Source organism: Psittacula echo, assembly GCF_963264785.1.
Source record: "Psittacula echo genome assembly, chromosome: 5".
NCBI classification, from domain to species: domain Eukaryota; kingdom Metazoa; phylum Chordata; class Aves; order Psittaciformes; family Psittacidae; genus Psittacula; species Psittacula echo.
Genome location: NC_137739.1, coordinates 42222947 through 42235380, shown reverse-complemented (window position 1 = coordinate 42235380; position 12434 = coordinate 42222947). Strand labels below are relative to the sequence as shown.

The window sequence follows — 12434 nt, the reverse complement described above, 5'->3', positions numbered from 1 at the left end:
TAAGCTGAATGGGGAAATTTAGGTTAGATATTAGGAAGAAGTTCTTTGCTGTGGTGAGGGTGGTGAGGCACTGGCACAGGTTGCCCAGAGAAGCTGTGGCTGCCCCACCCCTGGCAACGTTCAAGGCCAGGTTTGATGGGGCTTTGAGCAACATGCTCTAGTGTGAGGCATCCGTGCCCGTGGCAGGGGGATTAGAACTGGCTGATCTTTAAGGTCTCTTCCAACCCAAACCATTCCATGATTCTATGACGAGATTGCAAATATGCCTTGTTGAGCCCTGGGGACTCAAAAGCTGTTGGGAAGATTTTGTATTTCTAAACTTCATGCTAAGGAAAGCAAAGGTGATTACCATCCTTGCTAACTATATTTTCCATTATCAGAGGTCTTAAGAATTTAACTGTTATCAGTGTAATCAGATGGTGAAAGCGACCTTGGATTCTGGGGACCAAGAGCAACTTGGCTGCGACCTGAAACTCCGCCAGACGTCTGGAAAAGGCACCGACCCTGCATTTTCACTGCCGGTTTATGCCAGCCGGAGACCGCACTTTCGCCTTGTCCTCTTCCCGCCCGGAGTGTCTTCGGTACCGGCTCCTCGGGGCTTGCACTAGCTTGGCACGGCAGTGCCATCACTCGAGTGAAGGAGCTGTTTCAGGGGCCCTCCGCGGCGGTGGGGGGCGGCTAAGACTCAGTCGGTGCTCTGCCTGAGCCGGCATACTCCCGGGAAGCGGAGGGGGAACCAGGGGGGCCGGCTGCCAGCCGGAGACGCCCCTTGCCTCGCCCCCAGTGTCGTGGCTGCCGATGAAACGGCACCTCGGGGTGCGGGTGTTTGAGCGCTGCAGCCCGCCAAAGGAGCAGTTAAGAGGCAGCTGAACCTCACGGACTACACAACTGACAGTGCCCACGGCCCGACCCGGGCGCCGGGCCCCGCGCCTCCGGCCGATCGGCGGCTGCCGGCGGGAGATCCGGCGCTCTCGACAATAGATCGGTACTGCCTGGACTGCGCGCAGCACGCCAGTCTTCCGCTCGCAGGCTCGCAGTTCTATCAGCCGGCCCGCGCTGGCGCTGGTTCCGCCCCTCCCTGGGTTAGCTCCGCCCCTCCCCGGGTTGTCCCCGCCCCGCTCTTCCGTGCTTTGCTCGTCCCCCGTTTGCGCTCTCGCCGCTCTCGCGCTCCCGCCCCCTCCCCCCCCGCGCTCGCTCCTGTCAGTGCGGTGACTGCGCCGGGAAACATGGCGTCGGAGGGGATGATTTTAACGAACCACGACCACCAAATCCGCGTCGGGGTCCTCACAGGTAACGTGTTGCGGCCGGGTACGGCGCTGGGGGGGGGCGGGGAGGGGGAGAGGAGGGAGGCGGCCGCGGGTCGGTGCGCACCGTCAAGCCGTCCCGCGGGCTGCCCTGGCAGTCTCCCTCTGTGGCGCTGCTGCTGCCGAGGGAGCCGCCGCTTCGCCGTGCGTGCCGTGGCCGAGGCCTCGGACCGGGCCCCGGGACGTGGGGGCGGCGCCGCGGCGGGGAGCGTGTGCGCGAGGCCGGGGAGCCCCGGGAACTGCTGCCGCAGGCGGCCGAGGGAGCGGGTGGCTGCTGGGCACCGCAGCCCGGTGACTGGCCCGGGAGTAGCCCGTGTGGAGGGGACGGGGTGCGGACGTGGGCGCCTGGCCAAAGGGACGAAGGGGGTTCAGACGTCGCCGGGCTTCCTTTAAACGCGGTGGATCTGTGAGTGCGAAGGCGTTTGAGAAGGGAGCTCGCGGCCGGCGCAGGCTGCGGGCCGGCGGGAGACGGGCCTGCCTTCCTCGGGCGGCGGCGGCGGGAGGCGGCCTGAGCTCCCGGCCCCAGGGGGTGCCTCTGAGCGCGGCACGCTCCGCACGGCAGACACCTTTAGGATGACTCCTTCCCTTCCCCCTCCGTGGCCTTCTCTTTCGGCGGGGGAGAGGGAGAGATGCGTATGCCTGTGTGCCTTCTGTTATGGGGAGGAGGAGGGCACGTACGATGCCGCTGCTCATAGCTCATGGATGATCCTTTAATAAACCCCTGGCACATGACATACGATGGTTGCACAGGATGGTTCCAAGAGCCGTGGCCGGTACGTGTGTTGCAGGCTTCGGGATTTCTTCGCCCTTTGGGGTGGGCTTTGCGGTTATCCCAGTGTTCCGTGGAGCGCGGTACGCCCAGAAATGAAGCCCTGGGGGGGTTCGAGTGCGTAAGGGCGTAAATAGCGTTTCTGGTGAAGGAACGGGAGAGATTTTAGTGAAATGTTTGCACGTCAAGCTCAGTAGCTTTTATCTGGAGCTTGGGGAGACGTGACTGATTATGGAAAAAAAGCGGCTTTGAGAGCATGCTTCGGAGCCGGAAGGCTTTCGGGGTGAAAGGGGATGCATTCATGGGAGGGGAGGTCTGGGGTAAACCCGAAAGTTATTTATTAAACCCAGCGATATTTACCCCGAGCGCCTCCGTGTCACGGCTCCTTCGGGACCGGGCTGGTGCTCCCTGCCCGCTCGACTGCGGGTGGCTGGCGGGAATCCCGGAGCGGCGGGAGCTGTTCCCACTCCGGGTACTGAACCCTGCCGCTGCCCGGGCTAGACCCTCTCTCTCTTCCTGAGAAGCGTTCGACTGCAAGGTGATGCTGACGGTAGACCGCTGGAAAAGCACAGTACAGTAGAAGCGGAAATCCTTTCCTTCCAATTTCGGACAGTCACATCCTTGATGAGGACAGAGCAGGTTTGACCAGATGCAAGCATTGTGGATACCTATCCACCCTATTGGTCATGTTCAAGGCCAGGTTGGACAGGGCTTTGAGCAACCTGGTTTATAGGAAGGTGTCTTTGCCCATGGCAGGGGGGCTGGATCTAGATGATCTTTAAGTTTCCTTCTGACCCAAATCATTCTATGAGTCAAACTGGGGAGTTTGTACCTTTTGTTCCCAAAAGCTAGGATGTGCATGCAATTGCATATTATTGCAGAAGTTAAAGTGGGAAAGACGTCTTTGCTAGCATAATGCTCTTTGCATATTTGATACAACTTCATGCTGTGTAACTTGGATTATTATTTTCTGTTTATCAGTGAGTTGTAATAACTTTCACCTGGACATGTTCCCAGAATGCAGGATTAGATACACATGGTATATTATTTAAATATTCATTTAAATAATGATTTCAGTCCTAAGGTAGCTTCAGGTAATCTTCCAGAACACATAGGTTTTTATTTTGTATTGTAAATCCTGTTTGAACACTATTAAACTTTTTATACTTTGTACCATAATTTACAATTCCACTGAAAAGAGCAAAAACGAAAAAACAAAAGGCATAAGCAAAAAGAACAGTTGTAGCCCTTACTCCCTTATGCTGTTGTTTTGAACTGAAGGCTGAAAATTTTTTTCAAAGAATTATTTTGCCATCTTGAAAGGAGGCATGTTGGTTTCTAACAGTTTTCCTAACCCCCTTTTTGTGATGTTTGTAGACATGAAGCAGAATTTTATATGAATATGTTACTTTATGATCATGTATTTGGCCAAACTTGATTATTTTCCACTTTAACATTTCCTTTAATACCTAAAAGAGAATATTTGTACTTTAGAGGGTTTGGACCCCCTAGTTGTTTCTGCTGTTTCAGCTGTGGAAAAACAGCAAATTAAAAATCCATTCTTCTGTTGTTGGTTGTTTTTGTTGTGGGTTTTTTTTTTTTTTTCTTCTCATTGAAATGAACTAATAATTGCATTTTGGGTGGTGTATGAAGGAATAAGTTTAGGAATGGAAAGGTTAGGTATGAACAGGATTTTGGTGGTTTTAGGGTTTTTTTTTTGTTTGTTTGTTTCTTTGAGGTTTTTTTGTTTGTTTGTTTTAATCATTTAGAATAGCTCAGTGATCAGAAATTAGATAATTAACATAACATGACTTCCTTAGCTTTTTTAATTAAGATCATATCTGTTTTGTTAGCAGCATATACTTGGGGGTTGCCAGCATAGGCATATAGATTTATGTTCCTATTAGACCTGGTATACTCAGTTTACAAAGTACTATTATTGCACCTTGTGATAGTATTCAGATGGAATTTAAATTACTTACTCTTTTGAATTTATTTGAAATAAAGTCGAGTGTTTATTTTTAAATCGGGACATAAAAAAAATTATCTGGGCTTGGTTTTAGTCTTGTCTCTTGTCAAGATTGATGCACATGGCTCCAGAGGATGTTATTACAGAGTGAATAATGTTTGTCACATCGCTTAGTTAAATTGCATTTTATTTTGTTTTGGGTAAGTTACTGTATTTTGTTTTGCTTAGCAGACTTTTGTGTGTGCACTGTTAGCTTCCCATCTAGAAACAAAAATGTATTTCTTCACTTGTGACAAATTCAGACAGGTACAATGGATTAGAGAAGCAGCAAGTTTGTTTATTGTTTAGCCAAAGTAGCTTACTGTGTTCAAATGCAAAATTGTACAGAATGCAGGACCTTGGTGGTTATTTTTTGTTTGTTTGCTTTGGTTGTGGTTTTTTTTTGTGGGTTTTTTTTTGTTTTTTTTTTTTAAATCAACCAACCAACCAAAAAACTTGTTAGCTTCTTTTATATCCAAAATCCAAACTGTCAAGGTCTTTTAGTTAAGACTGAATAAAAAGAATGGAGTCTGTAATTAGGACATTTTCTCAATGTGAAAGAACTGTCTTCCTGGAATCTGAAAAAAGTACTTTAGTGTATACAGTATCTGCTGACTTGCAGATGTCATTCATGTTTATTTTTGAGTATCAGAAAGTTGTAGATTTAAGTTTATTTACAGAAGCAGGAAGAAATAATATATAATGATGAAATACAAAACTGTGAAACTTGTAAAACAGAGGGTTGTGTCTTAAGCTAATAGGAAGTCTCACTAGTCTGTGGGTGGAAAACTGAGTTCTAATCTTCATTGTCATTTCAAGACATTTTGCAACCCAAGAAAAGAAAGGAACTATTAGTGTTGTATTCAGCCCTAGTGTTTAAAGAAGTGTTCGTATTAAAGATACTGCTCACCTGAACTACAGATCTAGGTTTTCCCTCTTCTGCCACTGCTGCTTAGCGCAGGCATGCAAGCTAGTAATAGAGCTTCAATGTTATGTTGTCATGAGGTTACCCTTATAGTAAAATACATTTTAAAGGGACTTGTGATGCTGACCATCAGACTGGGAGAGTTTTGTGATGGAGAATGAGATAGTGGAGGAGATACGGGCTAACAGTGGCCAGAGTTTTGTCATGTAAGTGCTCTGGATATCTTATTTTAAAAAAGAAATGCACACACAGAGAAGAAATATGGGGTATACAAATGAGGAAAAAGAGGAAAAATATCTACATTTATGGTAAAGATTGAATTGTATACATGCTGTCTGCTATGTTGTGCACCAAAACTTCCTTAGTAAAATACAGACATTGATACAGAATTATTCTGGTTGCCCCTGGTAAGCTTTTCATATTTGGGATATCTCTTAACAGAATGGATGTTAATGAGTTACCACTGAAGTCCGGATATTAAACCTGAATTAGTAAGTAAAGAGTTTTGTAATGCTGAAGTTGGCTAGAAAAGGGGAAGAGAAATGGATGCAGTGCCCAGAGTTGAATCAATATGAGGTCGTCCTTCACTGATGGTGACATTGGCAAAAGTTACATAACCTGTGACCTTTCCTGTTACGTGAGGGACTAAGCAGACCCTTGACTAGAAACATCCGGAGAGATCAAAATGATGTTGCCGTCTCCACTAGCCTGATGAGAGAAAGAGGCTGATTCTCTCTGGTGTCTAGTTTACTTTGTCCTTTTTTCTCTCCATCCCCACTTTCTTTTTATTTTCTTCTCTTCTTGTTTTCTGTCCAGTAAGCATCTAGTGTAGCTGGTCAAAAATTGATGTTTTGTTACATGTGTTTTTCAGAATATTCCTGATAAAACTTTGTCAAATGGCTAATGAAGCTTCAGCAGTGTTTGTCTGCTCTTGAGGTCTGTTAGCAAGAGTCATCACTAGGGACAAAGTGTCTTTTATGTCTTTACTCCTCTTTCTGTATTATTTCTTGCTTGTTTAAAAAAAGACTTTCTTTTTCAGGATAGTTTTACCATATTTAGTTGTCCTGTATTGCTATATCCAGTGATACAGCTTTTCACCTTTATGAAGCATTTTTTCAATTAGAGGGTGCAAGATGCAACCTTTCATTAATGATTTCTTCTTCAGGTACTTTATTCTTCCTTTCTTCCTCTAAGTAAAGATTAAAACATTTTGAATGCCAGTTGTTTCCATGGGCCTGCACAATAAAGCAGACAAATGTTTCTGAAAGCATAACCTCAGACCTTGTTTAGCCTCTTCACACTGTAGTGTGAAAGGTTACACTAGCATCTTTAAGTGTCTGAGACCATTTAGGTTGTTGAAATAACCCTGCCTGTACACGTTGTGTCTGAATGTATCATGCTGAGGCTAGCACTCTTGGCTAGTGAGGGCATTGTCTACTTGAGACATCATCCAAACAGAGTTTACTTGGGCAGAGCTGAAGTTTGCCAGTGTGGAAGTTTTGTAAAAATTACATTTGAGAAATGAGGGGAACAAAATGCTTAGAATGTCATTATTTGTTAGTCAGACTGTGTTAGAAATATATGCTGTTAGTTTTCAGTCTAAAAATTCATATACGTCTCTCCTACTTCATGAGGTACCTTCTCTTGACTTTCCTCTAAGACTGTTCTTTAATAGCATGCAAGTTGTAAGATCTTTTCTTGGTGGTGATGCTGTTCATGTTTTGGATGTGCATCGGAAGTTATGGTGAGCTTTCTTACAGACGTGGGAGTGAGAGGGTAAGGACCGACATTAAGTTTGCTCAGGCTTAGTGTCAAATTGCCTAATTGTCTAAATTGAAGTTGTTTAGCTTTTTTTTTCTGGTCTGCTTTTCTGTGAAAAACTACATCTTGTAAGCACTTGTCTTCAAAACAGAAATTCAAGTCAGTAGCTGTTCCTAGGAGCTGTAGCTTTCAAAAGCTTAGTTCAGCGAATTAATTCTAGAAGTAGAGAAGTGCTGTAGTTCCATTAAAAGTAAAACATTCTAGACTGAGCAACATTGTTTTTTGTCTTTTCCAACTGTAAGGCTGTCATAATGTTGAGTTTATCCATAGAAATTAGATCTCTCTCTTTGCCATTTGTAGCCATAGGTCTTCACAAAAACATTTCTTATTGGTTTATTCATTTGGCCACAATGATAAGCTTTTATGTCTAGTGATCAATGCAATTACTGAGTTTCATTTTTATAATTTTAACAGTGCTGAATAGGAACCTTTACTTTCTGTAGTTAAAGAAGAGAAAAGTCCAGGATTTTTTCTCACTGTTTTTGATATGTAGTGTGGAACAAAAATTGGTGACTGGAATCCCAGTGGTACAGCAGACTCTTTAACTTACAGTTTAATTTGCTTGCTGTAATACTGTTTCTTTTGAACCGAAATAAGTGGAAGTTAAAGGCATGCAAAGCAAGAGATTATTTCCCAACTATACATGGATGTTTTAATTAATATCTACTTATGTAATAAATGACCATTAATCTGGGGCTTATGTGTTCTTATAGAGGTGGACTGAGAAGTCTTGTCTAACCAGTGTTTCTTGATTTTGAGTTTTCTTAACTACAGTTGAAAGACTTCCATCTTTGCCCATACTCCATGTCTGAAAATCATATTTAGCAGTATAGAGTTTATCCATTATATTATGCTTTCATTTACTTTTCTAGGTTTATATTTGTCCCTTTTCTGGTATTGTGTGAAAAATCTCTGTGCTGTTTACCTTAAAAAATAGGAACTGTGGTTTTCAGGTGAATTAACTTAGTTCTGGGATAACCTTTAGTTGATTTGCTGTCTCTATAATAACATAGTATCTGACCATCAGCCAATGCTTTGGAATGTCTAGCATACAAAAGTCTGATACACAGGCTCAGAATTTCTCCCCTGTAATGTTAATTCAGCTGTATCTATTTCTTTGTTTGCTTGTTTGTTTTTTTTCAAGTAAAGAGAGAAGAGCACTTTTGTTGACAGGTGCTTTTATATTGTACTGCAGTGTCACCCATAGCTTTTTCTGAAAATGTCTGTCTTGAAATTTCTAACATTTTGCAAACAAAGAAGTTTATTTTACAATGTATGTGTGAAATGAAAGTTAAGATTTTCCTTCTTAGCTTGAACAATTGAAAAAACAAAAAAGGTTTATTTTGAATATGTGGGAAAATACTTTTGATTGAAACAGTTTTGCTAATGGGCTTAAAATTTTTTTTTTTTTTAATGAGCAAATATAGGTTTTGTTGCCTGCAATTTGAGAGATTGATATCATGCTACAGGAGGACATGATAACTAAAAGTAAGAACAAATTTTAGCACTTTTTAAATGTTTATAAGGTCTTAACTTGCAGATTTAATAAAAGAAATAATTTACATTCTGTTCCTATGTGTAGAAGTAGTACACAACTCTTCTTGTATTGAAATGGTCGCATAACAGTAGTCTTGTGCATGACAGAATTCTTCTTGAAAGTTTAGCAGAATGACTGAAGAAGCTGTTCTTGGAGAATAAGAGGGTAATAAACAACCGTATGGGAAATGAGCAGGTAACAGCCTTTTTTATGTGGGATATTTTTAATTAATGAAAAAAGTAGCATAGCATTTTACTTTTCTCAATTGTTTTGTGATTAAAAAAAAGTAAGTGAAGTTTACAAGCAACAGTAATTGCATAAAAAAGTGCTTGGGAAAAATAGGCTTAATTAAGCCTATCTTAGAAAATCTCATTTTGCAAGAGATTTGTATGTGATATTTTGTTTACTTGTTTTGTTTTCATACTAATTTACTGAGGGTTTGTTTTACGCCTAACTTGCCAAGTGGAAAAAAATCAGCATAAGCCCTCAAGAATAATCTCCTTTGTGTACATTTTGGAAAATCCTGTAAAAACCAGGCTCTATCCTACTATCACAAGGTGGGTGAATGATATTAATGGTATTCTGTAAGGAGTAAAACACATCATCTCTTCTTTGTACTATGAGATAAATAGCAAAACTTCCACTGGCTGACTTCAGTGATTTAGTGAATAGCTGTGTGTTACAAAACTTAGTTCTGAGCAGTGAAGTGTTTTTTGATGTATACCAATACCCAAAAGAACTGACTCAATGTTAATTTGGCTCCATATGCAAGTGAGTTACCTAGAACAGTAGTCTTTAATGGTTCACTGTGTATTCAACGTATGAAGTGCATAAATAGTCCAATAGAGTAATAAGTATTGCATACGTATTTAGGACTGCAACAATAGAAATGCATGTTTCTCAGATATACTTTTTTCTTTTGTAATTAAATGTTATCAGTTGGAGAAGAGAAGGCGGCGTGGAGACCTCACAGCAGCCTTCCAGGATCTGAAGGGGGCCTACAAGGATGCTGGGAAGGGACCCTTCATCAGGGACTGTAGTGACAGGACAAGGGGTAATGGGTTCAAACTTAAACAGGGGAAGTTTAGATTGGATCTAAGGAAGAAATTCTTTACTGAGAGGGTGGTGAGGCACTGGAATGGGTTGCCCAGGGAGGTTGTGAATGCTCCATCCTTGGCGGTGTTCAAGGCCAGGTTGGATGAGGCCTTGGGTGACGTGGTTTAGTGTGAGGTGTCCCTGCCCATGGCAGGGGAGTTGGAACTAGATGATCTTAAGGTCCTTTACAACCCTAACTATTCTATGATTCTATGTAGTAGAGTGAAGAAGCAGAATGCTTGGGGGCTTGGAACTATAAAAATTTTGGGGCTTTTAAGTGCTTACTGTGTGGTTATGAAATTCTTCATTTCCTTCATTGTACTTTATATTGGAGGGAATTTTTAATCTATGTGGAATATTTTTCATTCAGAAAATCTTTCGTGTATTTATCTTGTTGGTTTTCCTCCATAACATGTGTGACTTTTGAGACCTGAAATCGGGAAGTAGAAATTTAAGTATATGATATTATGGTGTTATTTTGATAGTTTGCATTTTGTTTTGTTTTGTTTTGGCTGGTGGATTTGTGTGTGTGTGTGTGTTTTAATGTATGCTGTGGGAGATTTAAATTCATACTGAAGTCTGGGAAGTGAGCAGAATAATTTTTATTCAGAATCATTTTATGGAAAGCTGTATGGATGAAGAACAATATACTTCAGAAATTAAAATTAATTGCAGTGAAGTATCCTGCAGATCTGACTCAAAAGGGGAAGGTTTCTAGGGTCTCTATGAATGACAGAATAGGCAGATTGCCGTTAAAAAAAAGATAACACCCCCTTTTTTTCTTAGCAAGCTGCTTTTAATGCCCTGGGATAGGCCATTTAGGGAGGGATTGATAGCAAGGCCTGAGATGAAGTGTGTACAGCTTTCGACCAGTAATTCTTGAAGAGACACCGAATGTAGCACTAGTTAGGAATTTGGCAAGCCAATAGACTTCTACTCTGCTATTTCTTACCCCTTCCTGAAACAGTTTTCATGGGATTCTGATGTCAGACCAGACTGTAAAAGAGAAGATGGTGTAGGGGAGGTACGTATCCTTTTACTTAAGTACTTGCAAATCTTGTCTTAGGAAAGTTTGGGTGGCGGTGCATGTTTCTGGAAGAAAATTTCCAGGAATTCAAGCAGTAGGTAGTTTCCCATTGGCATGGTCTTTTGTATTCTGTAGAGTAGTGGCATAGCAATGTAGACGATGAGAAGCCAAAGGCTTACTATGTACTACTCTCTGTCAGAATCTTTATCTTGGGGGAAAAAAATGTCAGGAGAAAACAGCAAGATGCCTAAAAGTAGGTACAGATGTGGTGAGAAAAATACCTGTTGTTTCCAAAAAAAGCAGAAAACCCCAAAGATTAAAGGGAACAGCTACTTTTTATTTCCTCTCTCTTTTTTTTTTTTTGTCTTTTTTAGTTGTCTAAATTCTCAAGGGGTGACATTAAATAAGCCTGCAGCAAACCAAGGATCTTCAAAGTCAGCTTCTTGGAGAAATGAACTGTAAATTAAGCATACTGAGGAAAAATGTTGTGAAATATATCTTTTGAAGATAGTGCAGGGACAAAGTGTTTTGGTGGATAATAATGAGAAAACTCCAGAAATGCTGGGAGAAAGTCACAGCAGATACATGTATGTGTGTGACTCCCTCCAATTGAAACTTAATAATTGCTGTTACACTCTGATTTAATACTTTGAGAAAATCCGGAGACTATTTTAGAACAAACATTATATAAAGCGGAGCGTTGGGAGAATGTTTTTGTAATTCCTTCCCAAATAGTCACTCTAATGTTGTTCAATAGATGTATGTAGTAAATCAGTGAGGTATAACTCCCTAGCTACCAGCTTTAGCTAAATCTAAATGAAAGTACTTCAAGTTATTTAAAAGGCTATTTTAATGGTAATTTTAATCGATCAGGCTGAAAATTCTTGGGGACTGAGGGGGAGAATGCAAATCCCTCCCATTTCAAGGGACTCCAAGCCATTCTGGACATGCAGATTTTTGTTCTGGTCTTTATTTAGGAAAATAAAAAAAAGAAGAAACCAGTAAAAGGTATGTAGAATAAATCAGGAGTCTTAAGAGGGTGCTGAGATTTTGGAGAGAAATCTTGTAACTTTTTCAAGTAGGTGTGACTACAGAGTAGTGCTGTAGGGCATAACTCTTTGAGCGGAAGGCAAGGCACAGAGCTTCAGGAGGGTGGGAATGGTCATGTTAGTAAGATATATACGGTTCAAGTTGGGTATATTTAAACTGCTCCAGAACCTAATGCTATTCTGACATCTGTTTTTCAGGAATATACTCTGTTCCACAGCAGGGAGGTATGCTGTAAAACTTTAAGGTCTGATCTTGTCAGTCAAATTCCGTAAGGGTAAGAATTAAAATTATTACTAGTGTTTCAAATGTGCAGGAGCTTCTTATCTGAGTAAGACTCAAGCTTTTTTCCTAAGCATCGAAGGTAAAAAGGGAAATTCTAAAATTTGTGTTGAAAGCAACTGCTGAAAAAACAACTGCTAAAGAATTTCCTGTGATAGTTAAGCTTCAACCTGCCTTTTCCTATTTCTTTATTCCAAAGGGTGTAGCTCTAGTTTATGCACTGGTTTCAGTACATGACTTTTCTCTTTGGCTTGGCGGCTGATCAAAGAGAATTAGTGAAAATACTAGTTGTCATTTCACCATTGTTTCATCAGAAAAGGGTTGAAGTAGATTTTTTTTTTTTTTTGGCGTGCTTTGATGAACAGAACATCTTTCTGGAAAAGGCGTCTGAGGCAAATTTCAGTAAAGCATTAAATTGGGACATCATGGATTATCCTTAATATTAGGAAAATCTCTTAATTCCTTGATAGCGTGTCTTATGTTTTGTTATTGTTATATGTAAGATGCTGTAAGGAGTCATCAAATCATAAGGGAGATTTAGATGTGAAATAGTAATAACTTTCAGTATTTCTTACCAGAATAGTAGCAGCTTTTGGTACCCTCCCCAATATTTTTAGCA

At 41.5% G+C, this 12434-nt stretch overlaps 1 protein-coding gene across 6 annotated transcripts in view; it reads left to right on the top strand.

Annotated features, from left to right (window-relative positions):
- Positions 1 to 1205: 1205 nt before the first annotated feature.
- GPHN (gephyrin) overlaps positions 1206 to 12434 on the top strand; it is a gene marked incomplete at its 3' end in the record, with an annotated part of 311539 nt that continues 300310 nt past the window's right edge. For all 6 annotated transcript variants that reach the window (XM_080619965.1, XM_080619964.1, XM_080619962.1 and 3 more), the window contains exon 1: positions 1206 to 1290. In XM_080619965.1, the coding sequence (XP_080476091.1) occupies positions 1227 to 1290 (64 nt within the window). In that variant the 5' untranslated portion in view covers positions 1206 to 1226. The remainder of the gene's footprint in view (positions 1291 to 12434) is intronic.